At 40.0% G+C, this 17,366-nt stretch overlaps 1 protein-coding gene across 1 annotated transcript in view; it reads right to left on the bottom strand.

Annotated features, from left to right (window-relative positions):
- Positions 1-10,322: 10,322 nt before the first annotated feature.
- Positions 10,323-17,366, bottom strand: part of LOC124555988 (KICSTOR complex protein SZT2-like) — a 211,179-nt gene continuing 204,135 nt past the window's right edge. Inside the window, exons 19-20 of the mRNA XM_047130033.1 lie at positions 10,399-10,570; positions 10,323-10,337 (exon numbers count right to left, since the gene is read on the bottom strand). Coding sequence (XP_046985989.1) covers positions 10,323-10,337; positions 10,399-10,570 — 187 coding nt within the window. The remainder of the gene's footprint in view (positions 10,338-10,398; positions 10,571-17,366) is intronic.

Here is a 17,366-nt window from a genome sequence, read left to right as displayed (position 1 = left end):
CACTCTCTTAGATGGTCCCCTAATCTACTATCATTACTAGCATATCTATGCTCATGATACCTGACTTGAAAATACCTCCCAGTCTGTTCAGTGTAATCTGTTTCACACAGCTTTGGCATATTTGTTTCACGAGAAACTGCAAAGTTTCAGGTGGCTCTAATTACAAGTTGACATTTGCATAATTTTTATGAAAAATGACAAAACATAAAAATTGTTTTCATTGATTTTATTTCTTAAACTAATGACACATCACATGGTGTAGAGGACACTCAGCTTATGTACTCTGTGCTTTCGTTATGGCTCCATAATGAACCAGTCTCACTTCATGTATTGGTTTTGACTGGTCTACATCACTTACTGCATTCTACAACAAATGCTGTTTATCATTTTTGTATGGACCCACTTTAACTTCTTTTTTAAGAAGTGGCATGTATTTCCTTTTGTTTAGTTGTTCTACTCGTTTTGAACACATTGAAATGCTATGTCACTGAAGGTACTATTATGTGTATTGTCTTTTGTCTTTTTTACTAGGTTCTCTGATGATGGGCTCTGCTCCATATGCGTCAGCACAATAAAGAATTTACTACCATCTGGATCTCCTTCATTTCAGCAGCCTATCAGCATATTTATATTGACAATCAAAGAAATGGTCTTACGCCTGCCGTGGGGCTACGCTTCTATGTTTGTGTGCAACTGGTGGTCACTTATAAGGTGTCTTTGACATTGTCATTTTTGTTTGTCGCAGATCGATCAGTCTAGAATAGATTTGGCCTTTGTGCATCTTGTATTTATGGATTTTCATTATATCACACAGTAAGCTTCCACAGCTTGTCACTAAACTATGCTACCATTGACATGCTACATACACAATTTGCACCACTATTTGAACCTGTTTTGGGGAAAACTGTGGACTTTCAGTCCCATATTATTGAAGTCAATAGTAAGATCAAGATTTTGCAAACCCTGCCCAATTCCAATGGTCGTTAAGGACAAGGTTAAGACTGAACTTGACAGACTATAATAACAAGTTGCGTCCGTTATTTCCTACAGCCAGCAGCTTCACCATTAGTGGTGATCAGGAAACTGGCAGTGGGGTCTCTTCGATTGTGAGGAGGCTTTAAGATAACCATTATTGATCAGGTGGACATTGATTCTTATCCTTTGTCTCATTCAGACCAACTCTTTTCTAAACTTTCAGGAGTCAATTATTATCACAGAGTGCAATTTTCAGTTGCCACTGGAAGAAGACTCACACAAGATACTAGTCTTAAACATACCATTCACACTGTGTCAAAGTAGCAGGCTGTGTTTTGAAGTGGCTAGCACCATTGCCATCTTACAAAAGTTTCTTGAACAGACTACTGCTGGCATTCTACACTGTATAAATCACCTTGCTGATATTCTGGTCACTGGTCATGTAACAGATAAACATTTGCGCAATCTCCGTCCAGTTTTTGCAATCCTGTACAGAAAGGACTTTTCTAAACGTGCCTTCTTCCAACCTTTGGTTACTTATTTAGGTCATATCCTCAGTGATGAGGGCCTTTGCTCCACCACAGAATATGTAGAGACTATTCAGAACGTGCTTGTGCCTTTGTCTTCAAGTATTTCTAGAAACTGTCTCTGTAAAAAATGAATACCTTTCCAATGGCCTGAAAAATGCAATCAGTCTTTCCTGAAGTTACAGCTGACCTTCCAATCAGTTCCCTGCCTTGTAACTTAGCAGCTCCACTTGCCATTAGAGGTGGTCACAGACACACACACATCCCCAAATGGCACCAGAGTGGTTCTCTCTTAAGTTAAGAGGGCGGAATGGAAATCCCAGTCACATTTATATTAAAGTCAATTACTCCATCACTGACCATCATTTTGTTTAAATCCAGAGGTGCACATAAGACATCATCCAAAATTGTGCTGAATGAATTCTCTGAAAATTATCTACAGCAATTAGTTCATGAGCACACTTGAATAATAAATGGTTGTTGATTAGTCTGTAGGGTGCTCAACTGCGCAATCATCAGCAATAAACGGTTGTGAAAACACGCTTGATCTGTTAGCAACAAATAATCCTGAGCTAATAATGAGCATCAAAATGCATACTGGGATTACTGAACACAGGGCTGTCGTAGCAAGACTGAATACCACAACTCCCAAATTCACCAAAAATAAATGAAAAATATATATATTCAAAAAAGCAGAGAAAAATTTGCTTGACACAATTCTGAGAGACAACCTCCACTCCTTCCAAATTAACAATGTAAGTGGAGACCAGATGTGGTATGAATTCAAAGAAATAGTATTGACAGCGATTGAGAGATTTATACCAAATAAATTAACAAGTGGCAAGACATAATCAATGCCTTCCCTGTGCAACAGCAATGGAAATGTTATTGATGACAGTGCTGCTAAAGCAGAGTTACTTAACACAACTTTCCGAAATTCCTTCACCAAAGAAGACAAAGTAAGTATTCCAGAATTCGAATCAAGAACAGCTGCCAACATTGGCAACTTAGAAGTAGATACCCTCGGAGTCGTGAAGCAACTTAATTCACTAATAAAGGAAGTCTTCTGGTCCAGTCCCAATTAGGTTGCTTAATAATCATATAAAACTGCTCCCTCAACAAAAGATCTGTACCCAAAAACCAGAAAGTTGCACAGATCACACCAATGTCCAAGGAAGGCAATAGGAGTAATCCACCAAATCACAGGACCACGTCATTAACATCGATAGGCAGTAGGATTTTGGAATTTATATTGTGCTCAAACATTATGAATTACCTCAAAGAGAACAGTCTATTGACACACTGTCAACACGGATTTAGAAAACATAATTCTTGTGAAACAGAACTAGCTCTTTACTCACACGAAATGTTGAGTGCTATCGACAAGGAATTTCAAACTGATTCTGTATTTCAAGATTTTCAGAAGGCTTTCAATACCATACCTCACAAGCAGTTTGTAATCAAATTGTGTAACTTCGGTTGTGTCTCAGTTAAGCGACTGGACTCGTGATTTCCTGTCGTAGAGGTCACAGTTCATAGTAGCTGACATAAACTCATCAATGGAAACAGAAGTGGTTTCTGGTATTCCCCAAGATAGTCTCATAGTCATTCTGTTGTTACTTATCTGTATATATGATATAGGAGACAATCTGAGCAGGTGTCTTAGGTTGTTTGCAGATGATGTAGGGGAGAGAGTGTTATGGCCATGAAACAAGATTTGGGATGGATATCATTAAAATAAAGGCTCATTGCAGTGGAATCTTCTCACAAAATTTCAATCACCAAATTTCTCCTTTGAATGTGAGAATATTTTGTAGACGCCGACCTACATAGGTGTTTGTTTTTTATGTGCACTGGTCGAAAGTGGAATAATAGAGTATTACTGTGAAGGTGGTTAAATGAACCCTCTGCCACACACTTATTAAATGTGATCTGCAAAATAGCCATGTCGATGTAGATGCAGATGTGTATGTAGAGTTTTGATGCCCACATATTTTGTATTTCTTAAAGGAAGAAGGAAAACTGGAGTTTAACCTACCATCAACAATGAGGTCATTGGAAGATCGGATTATGAAAGAATGGGAAAGGAAATCAGCCATTCCCCTTTCAAAGGAACTTTCCTGGCATTTGCCTGGAGTGATTTAGGGTAATTATGAAAATCTTAAATTAGGATGGCTGGAAAAGGATTTCAACTGTCGCCCTATTGAATGTGAGTCCAGTGTGCTAACCATCGCACCACCTCACTTGATTTAGCATTTTTTGTACAGTTGTATACTTCGTGTGATCATTGACCATAAACCTCTTGAGTCACTTAAAACTACCCTCCGCCACACACCGTTGGGTGGCTTGCGGAGTATCAATGTAGATGTAGATGTACCAGAGCATATAGCACAACCACTTCCATCGATGGGCTCTCTATTTGGCGACTTTTCAATATTCCATTAGTTATTACACTTCTACTCGGCAGTATAATGCAGTTGTGCTCTCTTGCCTTCTGGTAGGTCTGGATGCTGAATTTGTCCATCAGGAAACAGTTTGTTTAGAGTCAGGACACCCAAAAGGAGCAACTGCTCAATGAGTTCCTTATGCCGCCAACTTCATGTATAGCAAAGTGTGGTATTCCTTACAGAAGGTGACTAATGGTACCATATGGTCACACCATCTCCTCTAAAACATCATGTGCTTCAGGATATTTATCAGTCTCACTGGGACATTTCTTGGATGAAGCAACTGTCACACGTTAAATCTATTGGTCCTGTATGGGTGACAAAGCTGCACAGGTGATTCAACAGTGTATCATTTGCCAGGCACACCAACCAACCCCCACACCTCCTCTCATTCTCACAGTGGCCACCACTGATGTAACCACTGGACCAAGTTCTTACCAAATTCACAGGCCCTTTCCTGGAGACCATGTGCTTATCTACTGTCAACATATCCTCCAATTTCCCATACAATATCTGCCTCCAGCTATTAGCAGCAGCAGCCATGGTGGGAGCCTTGGAGTAGTTCTTTGCAAGAGAGGGTATACCGTGCACATTGGTGACAGACAGTGTCCCTAATTCACAGTGGCCAATTTTAAAAGCTGTTACACTCATAACAGTACACTACTGGCCATTAAAATTGCTGCACCAAGAAGAAATGCAGATGATAAATGGGTATTCATTAGACAAATATACTATACTAGAAGTGACACGTGATTACATTTTCACGCAATTTGGGTGCGTAGATCCTGGGAAATCAGTACCCTGAACAACCAACTCTGGCCGTAATAACGGCCTTGATAAGCCTGGGCATTGAGTCAAACAGAGCTAGGATGGCGTGTACAGGTAAAGCTGCCCATACAGCTTCAACACGATACCACAGTTCATCAAGAGTAATGACTGACGTATTGTGACGAGCCAGTTGCTCGGCCACCATTGACCAGACATTTTCAATTGGTGGGAGATCTGGAGAATGTGCTGGCCAGGGCAGCAGTCGAACATTTTCTGTATCCAGAAAGGCCCGTACAGGACCTGCAACATGCAGTCGTGCATTATCCTGCCCATATGTAGGGTTTCGCAGGGATCAAATGAAGGGTAGAGCCACGGATCGTAACACATCTGAAATGTAACTTCTACTGTTCTAAGTGCTGTCAATGCGAACAAGAGGTGACCGAGACGTGTAACCAATGGCACTCCATACCATCATGCTGGGTGATAGGCCAGTATGGCGATGACGAATACACGTTTCCAATGTGCGTTCACCGCGATGTCGCCAAACACGGATCCGACCATCATGATGCTGTAAACAGAACCTGGATTCATCCAAAAAAAATGACATTTTGCCATTCGTGTACCCAGGTTCATCATTGAGTACACCATCGCAGGTGCTCCTGTCTGTGATGCAGCATCAAGGGTAACCCCAACCATGGTCTCCGAGCTGATAGTACATGCTGCTGCAAACATCATCGAACTGTACATGCAGATGGTTGTTGTCTTGCAAACGTCCCCATCTGTTGACTCAGGGATCGAGACGTGGCTGCACAATCCGTTACAGCCATGCAGATAACATGCCTGTCATCTCGACTGCTAGTGATACGAGGCTGTTGGGATCCAGCACGGCATTCCGTATTACCCTCCTGAACCCATCGATTCCATATTCTGCTAACAGTCATTGGATCTCAACCAACGCGAGCAGCCATGTCGTGATACGATAAACCGCAATCGTGATAGGCTACAATCTGACCTTTATCAAAGTCGGAAGCATGATGGTACCCATTTCTCCTCCTTGCACGAGGCATCACAACAACGTTTGACCAGGCAATGCCGGTCAACTGCTGTTTGTGTATGAGAAATCGGTTGGAAACTTTCCTCATGTCAGCACGTTGTAGGTGTCACCACCGGCGCCAACCTTGTGTGAATTCTCTGAAAAGCTAATCATTTGCATATCACAGCATCTTCTTCCTGTCAGTTGCATTTCACATCTGTAGCACGTCATCTTCATGGTGTAACAATTTTAATGGCTAGTAGTGTATTAAACGTCTTACAACACCACCTTTACATCCAGCCTCAAGTGGTTTGTTTTCACCTTTAAGGCACAAATGTTGAAATCTTTAGGATCTGATAAACTGGCTTCAGCACTTAGCACCTTTCTAACTTCTAACTAGTCCACACCTGTCAAAAGTTGAAAGCCCTACGCAGCTCTTTCATGTGTACCCTCATAGGACCCTTCTGTATCTCCTGTGTCTCCCCCTTCCACCCCCTTGTCTGAGAACATGTTTTTGATGTGGACATGCACATTTGGATGGAGTCCAGGGTGGATCCAAGAGCCAGAACAAGTGGGTCTGAAAATGATGATGGTGGCTGCATGATGAGGGATGCTGTGCCAACAAGACAATCAACTAAGTTGTGCACCCTTGTCAGAGGCCTTCTTTCTCACTGAGTCCACTATCTCCACCACTGTAACCACACTATAGCTCTCTCCACTCCTGGGTCTTAGTGGGTGGCCATCTAGTCCTACCTTCCTATGAGCCACAGTACACACCCACAAATGTCGATCCAGTTTCACTGGTGGTTGAACGACTGACCCCACCATGTACCACACAGATGCCCCCACTCCCAGAAGTCTCTCGGTCTACACAAGAAGCTCTGGATCCACCACCACCATCACCAGAAGCCCTGTACATCTCCTCTGGACCTTTAGCAGTGACATGGTCCAGATATTGACCACTTCTGCTGCAAAGTTCTCTCCCACTCCAGTCAGGCAGGTCCCGCTTGTAAGTGGCGGTTCGAGGAGGTATTGGTTTAGTAAACCACCCAGATGTGTAGAAGAGTAATAAAAATTCATCGATATTTGCAACACGACATACATCTGGTAGGGTGCCTGTGGTGGAAAGAAGGCCAATATCACAGGCTAGTCAGATGAGCTTCTGTGGCAAGCCAAATATAAGGCCAATCAATAGTGGTTGTTGTTATCTGGCTGGTATCTACAGGTGGACCTTGCTGCACTGATTGCTTACCCTGTGTTTACTTCTCTGGCTCACAGATGTGTGGCTTCCACTACCTCTTGCCTATATGGAACTTTGATGTATTGTGGTCCAGACGAATATTTTTCCAACAACTATTTCTGTTAGATTCAAGGGCTAATTATGTTTAATAGACATTATGGGCTGAAGTGAGAGTGAGAAAGCTAGATTTTTGGTGATATTAATGTAACTTTGAAAATAATACTGTTAGTGAGTCATACCTATTAAGCAAGTAATATCTTACATCCTGCAACCCACTAAAATTTTAAAAGGGTAGAATTCCCTAACAGGAAAGTAAATTTTTGCCATTCACTTCATTTCTGGATACTCGTGAGATAACTACTCAGTTTTTTATAATGCTACTTTCTTATCTTCTCATTTTTTATAATTCTTATTTTTCTTATAGTTAAAATTGCTGGTCCCACCCATGTTTTATCAGGGACAGATCTGGAGATCTTGCTGGCCACTGGAGTACCTTAACATCACACAGACAGTTCATAGATACATGTGTAATGTATGGATGAGTATTGTCTGTTGAAAAATTGGACCATAATACTGTAGCATGAGAGACTAGACATGAGGATGCAGGTTGTCCATGACTACCCATTGTGCCTTGAGGGCTTCCTCAATCACTAGCAGCCATGAGCTGAAGTCGTTCTTGATGGCTCCTCACACCATAAAAATACTGTCTCACATGAGTATGTGGCACCTCTGTGTACTTCACAGTGATCACTTGATATCTGATGATGTTCATGCCCCTCATATACACTACCAGGTCTGATAACAACACTAAATATGAACAAGCACTAATCCACTTTGGTAGCCTTTCTACTCATCAGAGAATCATTTAAACAACAGGTAGTGGTGTGTATGTGCACAAAATTATATTGACATCAGACCATGTCTTATACGGGCATCACTTTCTCGTCAGGCAGTGTATTTTTTCAGCATTTCTGCAAGGCAGCTTCCCACAGCCAACCCATCAATATAAAAAAAGCAGCTTCAGGAGATCCTTATTACAACAGTGTGCACTTTTCATACAATAATGTATATTGTTTATATTTGTATGTGATAAGCAGCCACAAATAAAATGATAGATATCTAGTTATTTGTGGGGATATTTTTCTGTAAGATGTGAAAGTAACAAAAGTAAACAGTGTGATATTTGTGGTCAAACATTATGTTTCAGAACAAGTCTGAGTAGCCTGATATAACATCTGCAGAGAAGGCTTCTATCAACCAATTTATCATTTCAAAAGTATTACCACTCTCACTTAAGAGGAAACACCAAGAGAATGTTATGTTCTTAAATATGATCTCTTATTTGTTGAAGAAAGAATGAATACTTCATTTAGGCTCCTAAATGAATCTCACGCAAATCAAACCCAAAAATCATTTCCATAACCAAAATTAATGCTTAGAAAACATTGCTACATAATACATGGCCTATATGGAACCCATTAAATGATTAAGAGATTTCTAGAATCTGTTACGCTTAATTAACAGTCTAACCCATGTATCTAACTTACTGTGCAAGACTCAATGTAAAAAGTTTAAAATTGTTTTGTCCACTATTTTATTTATATTGCACACATGATATTTGCAGCTGTTAGTAACACTATGCAGCCCACCTGGTTAGCCGTGTGGTCTAATGCACTGCTTTCTGGATGAGAAGGCCCGGCAGAGTAGCGTCGAGGTCTGGTGTGCCTGACAATCTGTGGATGGTTATTAAGGTGGTTTTCCATCTGCCTTAGCAAATGCGGGCTGGTTCCCCTTATTCCGCCTCAGTTACACAATGTCGGCAATTGCTGCGCGAACACTCTCTCCACGTACGCGTACACCATAATTACTCTACCATGCAAACGTTGGGGTTACACTCGTCTGGTGTGAGAAGTTCCCGGGGTGGTGGTGGTGGTGGTGGTGGTGGGGGTGGGGGTGGTCCACTGAGGGCCAAACCACACAATAACCCTGGGTTCGGTGTGGGGTGGCGGTGGGGTGAGTGGACTGCTGTAGCCTGTTGTGGGGTTGTGAGCCACTGAGGGCTATGGCAGGGACAAAGTCTCTCCGTTGTTTCTAGATCTCCAGTTCCATACAATACAAAACAACCCTACGAATCAATCACAAATCTAGTTGCATACATTTATTTCCGTCTGTGACCAATTTCAGCCATTGAGCCATATGTAAGTTTCCAGAGTGTATTGTTGTTTATTCTGAGACACTTTCTGTAATTTTTATTTATTTATTTATCTTTAATTCAGGCAAAGTACTTGCATAACATTTGAGAATGGCTAAATGGCTGAAAGTGATCATGGTGAAAAAAACATGTATGCAACTACAGCACTGATTTTATTCAAATTTAGTATGATCACTCATGGCTGCTGTCCATATAATCATTTCTACATTTGTTGCATTTGCACCCATAACTTTTGAATTTCTTATTTACCTCTAACATTTGTATTCTACAACTATCAGTGTAAAGCTGCCTAATGGTTTGTTAGTGCCTAAAATACTTCTTATTTTTACTTCTTTTGTCCATAGGCCTTTGAACCATAAACATTTCTCATCAACATCTCATCTAAATTACTATTTACATACAGCTCTGGGGCAATCTCTGTAATCATTGCTGCATAATCATATGTCTTTTCCTCTTTTGAGCACATAAATACATTTGGGATTTTAATTCTACCCTCCATTGTGCCATTCCAGTTCTGTCTTAAAACAATTACTTATGTCCTGCCTAAAACTCCAAATATTTTCTTCTTCTAGTGATGAATTTCCTATATATTTCTCTTTCTTAATTCAATCTCAGTAGAGGGTTATTTATATTCTATGCTTTAATGTACAGTGGTTCTGTCTGAAGATTTCTAGTTTCCTAATTGTATTTTGCAGTTTAGATAATTTCATTGAACCCTCTGCCAGGCACTTTGTTGTGAATAGCAGAGTAACCACGTAGATTATTCATCTAGTCTAACTTAAATAAGATGTTAAAAAATTGTATGCTTGGTGTTTCACAGCTTGTGAAAAAATGTCTTACTGTACACTAGGAGCTGCTTGTGAAAATATTTAATTGCCAGATCAGTATTCAGGCATACGGCCCTTCATCCACGGCATCTGACACAGAGGACAATGTTATCTGTAGTAGATGCACCTGATGAGTGAATACTGACATGGCAATTGAGTAGTTTTACATACATTGTGTACAGTAAGATGTATTTTAACAAATCATTGAAGATGTCTGCACTTTACTTTCTTATTCATAACTTATTATATGAAACTGTTGACAAATTTCAAAACAGAGTGAAATATGTAGGATATCACAATATAAAGGTCTGAAAACAAGGAAAAATTTCAGTTAATGAATTGCTTAGTAAAATGGAGGCATTTACTTACCGCATCTGCCAATTTGTGATAGGGGAGATTATTCATGTAAGACCTTTCTGGTGGGCTGTTAATAACAACGCCATGCTGTGGCTCTATCCAGCACTCTGCAATTATCTGCAGCTCTCCTTCTGTATCAGCATCAGCATCTGTTATAATTTCTTCTGTGCCCTCTTCAGAATTACTGGAAACATAGATTCCATGCAATAGCTTATTTTTGTTAGTGACACACAAAAAATTAAAACTGGCACTTGTCATACACAGTGTTCAGTGATATGCCACACTTTTTTTTGTATTTTATGTGTAATGTTAGCAATAATGCTTTAATGTGCCTTTTACTGTATTACAAATACAAGCATCTTGTATCTGAGACTAAATGAGTCACTGTTCAGGTTTCTAAGGGAAGGATTGACCCCCACAGCAATTCATTTCTTTGTATAAATCTGGACACAAAAAAACATGGCTACAATATTGGAAAGTCCTGGATAGAATACAAACAATGAAAGGAGTAAAGATAAGTGCTCACCGTAGAACTGAGGCTTTGAGAAGTCAACAAGCAAATAAACTACACTGAAAACATTGCTAAACTTTTGGACAATGTCCTTCCTACTACCTAACAGACTAAAAAAACAACAACCTCCCCCCCCCCCCCCCCCCCACACACACACACACACACACACACACACACACACACACACACACAGAGAGAGAGAGAGAGAGAGAGAGAGAGAGAGAGAGAGAGAGATAGCTACACTGTCCCAGCACATGAGTCTGACAGGGTTTAGGGGTTGTGTCGGATGGAGAGAGAAAGAGGAACAGGGAGGGGGAGGGAGCAATAAAGGGCAGGGAGGGTGATGGTGATGGAGGGAGAGTCAGTATGGGAATGAAATGGAACTGTGGCACTGGTCAGCTTTACCTTGTGGAAGGGCAGCTTATTCGATAGAACATATATCAAGAAAGAAATCAGCCATAGCCTAGATTAATCACCAGCCCAGTTCATATAGTATATGGCCATTCAAATGCAAATCATTAAATAACTAGTGATAATTCAGCAGCAGCTACCTGGATTGTGCAAAATGCCAGTTGTTCATAAGATGACAAGCATGTTTGAACACTTACGACTCCTGGAGCAAGTTTAAGCAGAATCCCACAGTAAGTGTGTGAGAAAGAGGGGGGATAATGTGCGTGCATTATGAAATCAACGTAAACTGGAATTGGGCATGGGAGCTAAGATGACAGACATTTTCATAGTCTACACTTTTCACGATTGAAGATTTGGTGCAAGAAGGAGGCACCTCCACTTTTTCCAGTTTGTGGCAACTTAAAAAAATAAATAAATAAATAAAAATTTGGTTTTCACTGAAACCAAAAAAATAGTCAGCTTTTTGTTAGGTTATGGGGTATCTAATACTACTGACCAGAATACACAAAAATGCATGCACTCAGGTACATGCAATGGAGTTTTGAATTTTGGAGCTGCCTCTGTTTTGCTCCAAAGGCAATGAAAAACTCTTTGTAGGACCATTTCCTCTGTAATTAACCATATTTCAGATTAAAGAACATTTATTAATAAAGACAGTACAACATTACTGGCATAATACATCAATATGTACAGTTCTTCTTCAGTCTTCTAGCTCCCCCTCAGTCTCCTCATGATCGCTTGAAGCATCTGATGTTAACTAGTCATAAAATCACAATTTGTTTTGCTCAACATACTTTCTGGCCAGCTCTTTGACATCTTTAAACTTTCAGTCTTTAAACAGGAGGAGACAATCATAAGCTTGACGAAGGTGGTCCATTGTTATGAGATTCGCAGATCTTTGGTTGCAAATTTGCACATTATCGAAGACAGTCATCCCTACAGTCACAATCCATTGAATAATCCCTTTACTGGTGTATGGCTGTTCATAGAGGAATATTTTGTACTTAGTTATTAAATATTTTCTTCTTTTGTTGTTCGATAATGATCCGTATGGGTTCTTTAAACAAAAGTTCAACTTGTCAACAAAGCTGAAAATAAATCCATGGTCCATTTCAGTGACATGAAATTGGGACTGGGTCTTCTGATAATGCGAGCATAGACCTCTGGAAGAAAAACTCTTTCCATCTTCCTCAAAAACTTTTCTATATTACCGAACACTCTGTTGTAAGGCATAAAGCTGTGGCCCAGTTCTGGGAATCGATGAACAATCTTTGCAAAGCAGCCACTCTGCACAAGGTAAAACAGGTACTGCATTAATGAATGATCTTTATTTTTGAGATACAGTTATCAGAAAATAGGTAAAGTATTTTGATATTATCTGTTAGAACGTGGTTGATGTAGTGATGTATAAAACTTATTGGCTCATTGGGCATCTCTTTTCTGATGGTTTTATCATAGAGATAAAAATTATGTTTTCAGGTCTTACTAGATGAAATCGCCAAGTTATAGACCCACAACTGGCATTTATAAAATGTGTCCCCAGAAGGAAGTTTGGGGAGAGGCGTATTTTGTTGGCAGTTGAAGCACAACATCTCGGTGTCATTATTATGTTGTGCAAGTGCCATCTTGAATCGCCAAGTTATAGACCCACAACTGGCATTTATAAAATGTGTCCCCAGAAGGAAGTTTGGGGAGAGGCGTATTTTGTTGGCAGTTGAAGCACAACATCTCGGTGTCATTATTATGTTGTGCAAGTGCCATCTTGTCTTTAATATCTTGATGAAATGAATTTGCCTGACTCTGATGAAGCAGCTTGGCATCCTGGATCTCCTTATGTCTCTCATCTGAGATAGAAGGGGCACCGAGTTCCTTTTGTATGTTGTCACACTTTTGACACACGTCCAATCTTGGGTGCCCGAATCTGATGTTGTTGTGTGTCTTGAAGCATCGAAAGTAAAAAACATACTCTACTGTAGATTCAGAGTGCTTCTCCATTTACAAATGATGCATTTCTTTGACAGTGAGGTCTTGTCAACTGTAATGTGATTCTCGCCTAGGAAAACTGTCAATGTGACAATTAACCTTTTGCACAGTTTCATCTGAAATTTTCTTGCTGTCCCCTACCATCTGGTTTTGGTGTGATAGCTCCATCAAAAGAAAGTTGCTTTGCAATGTTTTCCACTCACTTTCTGGACACACCATGCAGTGACGCAAATGCTTTTTTACAGACTCTTGCATTACTCTCACCGATTCGAACAGTGTAAACATTTGCAAATGCCTTGGGCTTTCCTGTTCCACTTTTAGGCCTATTTCTTTTAACAGGTAAACCTTTAATGCAACCAGCCATATACACATCTTAGGTATGCTTAGTCGTTAGGCCATTAAAGGAATTAATAATATGATGTCTTGCTTCAATGTTGAATTCAGTTTCAGTAAACACTTGTATTTGCAACTGCAATCATTGTCTGTGTAGTCCAGCGAGCCCCCCCACCCCCAGCCCCCCCCCACCACACACACGCTTACTCTTGTACTGCTTTCCATCAACCTTCCGCTGTTTTCTTATGTTCGATTCCCATTGTTCCTTGTGCGATCCTTTTTTCCTCTCCAATAGTTCAACAACTACGTGTCTGTTTCTGGAATCTTCTTCTGAATCAGTAAGTGTCTCATCTTCTCCTGGCTCATAGTTTTCTGAAGAGTCACAATTAAACAGTCGCTCTTATTCTGATTCACTCATACTGACAGTAACCGTGAAATCAAAAGACGATGAAGTCAGAAATCAGAGCGTAAACCTGATAATAAATAGCCCTCACAGAGAACGTGCAATGTTTACATCGGTCTGCTGAATGCTACATAAGGTAACCTCCTTCCTACTATCTTTTGAGAGAAGAACGAGGCAGCTCCCAGAGCTGCCTCCGTTTTCACACAAACTCTGAGTACAGGCAGCTCCATCTGTTGGATTTCTCTGGAACCAGCAGGTGGAGCTGCCTCCTTCTTCCACCAAACGAAGCGGCTCTTTTTTTATGTTCAATTCAATAGAGGCAAAAAGTGGAGCTGCCTTTTTCTTGCACCAAACCTTTCAATTACAAATGTAAACTCAGGAATGATTGGTGTTCTGTTACAGTTTAATATATGTTTCTTAACTGCAGCTCACAGTGTTACATGAAGCCCTCAGTGTTGGGTCATACTGGTGCTACCATACAGTACATCAATCCCACACTAGTGGTTTCTTTAGTTGATAATTTAAAAACGTTGTGGTCCCAAAGTAAATTATGGAAATATATGTCAATCCATGAAGTTCTACATCCCTGAACAAGCCTTATATGATACAGTAGTTGCCACTGATGATGTCCACTACCAGGTGTTGAAGTGAAACAGCCATCCACATACTTGACATGTAGTCCATCTTGAAAGTGATGTGTACCTATTAAAGAGTGATCTCTTAATCATTTAAAGTCATCCCTGAACTGAAATCACTTACAACTGGACATTTGTTGCTGTATTTTCTGAATGGAGCCCCAGTACCCTTTATGTTTCTCCAACATGACACATTTCCTGAATCAAGCAAATGGCCTGAGTAGGTGGCTGAATTAGTGAGTCATGCATTCATATACCCAAAACTTCCCCTACATCAGTTGCTGACCCAGAAAGTGACAACATCTGATACCTGTGCACCAAGGAGACTGTCTTCAGAATCAACACTTTTCACTGTCAATTTCCATTCCAATTTCCCTGAGGTACACGTATTCTGTTAGGGACTCACCAAGCATGACCGTATACTAAGACAATCACATTTCAGTTGTCCCGACTATATTTTGTTATGTTAACCAGAAACAATTTTTCTGTTAATTTTGTATGAAGTGTTTGTGAGTACCCAGTAAAAAGTCGGTAATATATTAACTTCCAGTTGAGCCTTGGTACAACATTAGAGACAAGTTTACAGGACAGGAATGGGAGGGGCTGTGCATCATTTCACTATCTTGCTTATTCACCATTTGGAGCAACAGGTCTGGCAATAGTACAAACAGTTCAAAAACTAGTCCGAATTCAGCACAGTCAAACATACACTGTCCCCTGGAGTTGAGTAAATTCAAGCCAACAAAGGATAGCTGCCAAATATAACAATAGCACCCTGAACTATAGTTCCTCACATCTCAAGTTGTGGATGAACAGTGGTAATGGGACCTTTTTCTTACACTACTGGGACTCTTAATTGTGCAAACTACAGCATAAATTATTTCATTAATAATGTAACATTAATGGAATGGACCTCACAGTGGTTTGCAGAATATAGATGTAGATATAGAATATGCTTGATTAATAGCAAAGGCCTCTCAATGGCCTGAGCACTACGTCCATGTTACAGCTGTACGCGACACTTTCCTGCAAGCTATGAAAAGCTCTCACCAATCCAACATCTTGTACAACATAGAGTTACAAGGCCACATCACAAATTGTAAATTCGTCTGTGTACAATCAGGCTGTGGCATGTCACACACAGACTCAATCATTAGGGACAAGATCATTTAGCATTCACTGCCAGCTAGATATAAAGCTGCACAAAGATGACCTAAAGCTTATACTTGAAGACTTTCTGGCATTAACCAAGATGTATGAAATTAAATTTTACACCGAATAGTAGAACGCAATAAAATTCAACCATCAATGTCAAAGCAATCACTCACCAGGAATACCCCATCATGTCTCACAATTTAAACTACAAGACAACAATTTCCGCTTAACATTATGTATCAAGGCACAAAAAAATTGAGTGACATATATGGAAAAGTGTAAAAATTTACATCCATGCTACATACGCCTGAAGAGTTAAGGTGCACAACATCTCTACGTCAAGGGCTTGTTTATAATCAAAGTAGAGTATGGAGCAGGTAAGTTCCCTCTCACATTAATAAGTGATGAAACAGCAGATGGTGGAAAATATTTTTAGTGTACACATACTAGAAGCTCTCAGATTTTTCTGTGTAATGGGACACATATAATATGGAAAACTGTCTCATGCAACAATTTCATCTTACTTTATCAGCAGTTTTGTAAGCTGTTTGCTTCAAATCTTAGCTGTGCTAGGGCACATAAGGCAAATACCCATTGTCATTTCATGTAAACTTGCTAGATGTACTCATATGGTTTCTGAAATTAACAACAAATGCTTCACCTTACATCATAATTTGATGCATCATGGGTAAATGGATTGGAATGGAAACTGAATAAAGGCCACTGATTTAGTCATAAGTTAGACAAAAAATGTTTACAATCAATGGATGCCCTGCTCCAGGCTATTAAGAAAAATCTTCCAATGCCTTGCAACCTTACTTCTGGCATAATAAAGAGAGATATTAAGCACAGTAAGAATGCAATAGGTGTAGCCACATTGTCAAATGAGCTGTGACTAAATGACATGCTGTGCATGTTCTACCAAATGCAGAAAGGATACCAAGAATTTAAATGACAACTGTGATAACAAATGTCTGACTCATGTTGGGCCTTTGGTAATTCCCATGAGCTAATTGCACACGGGCATCAGCTCGGTTCGTTCCCACAAGGAGATGGGTTGGTCTGAATGTCCACTGCATTACTGATGCAAAATACAGTTTGAGGCAATTACTTGCAGACTGAAAGGGAAGCACTGTCATTTATGCCTTGAAGAAATTTTACCAATACCTTTGTGGCTTCAAATTCCAAACTGTTACTTATTCAGTGGCTAAGTGGCTATGTGACACATCATAAAGTCAAATGTTCAACAGCAGCAATGGATATAAATGCTCATAAACTGTCATTAAAAGCTGTACTATCAACCAATTAATCAGCACATAAACACTGATGCACTGCTGAAGTTACAGGCTGCCTCAGACTAAGCTTTTGGTATACAGAGGACGTGGTGTTCCAAGTTGACACACTGCTTATGAAACAGATCGAAGGCATCTCAGCAAGTATACTAGGATAAGCAAAGTCCTGGTAAAATTTAACAAGATTATTTGGTAACAACTCTCCAAGAGGTAGAGATGTTCAGTCATTGATAGGTGCATAACAAAGACTGAAAACT

Source organism: Schistocerca americana, chromosome X (genome assembly GCF_021461395.2).
Source record: "Schistocerca americana isolate TAMUIC-IGC-003095 chromosome X, iqSchAmer2.1, whole genome shotgun sequence".
NCBI classification, from domain to species: Eukaryota; Metazoa; Arthropoda; class Insecta; order Orthoptera; family Acrididae; genus Schistocerca; species Schistocerca americana.
Note: the sequence above shows the minus strand (reverse complement) of the source record. Positions and strands in the feature narration are given on the sequence as shown.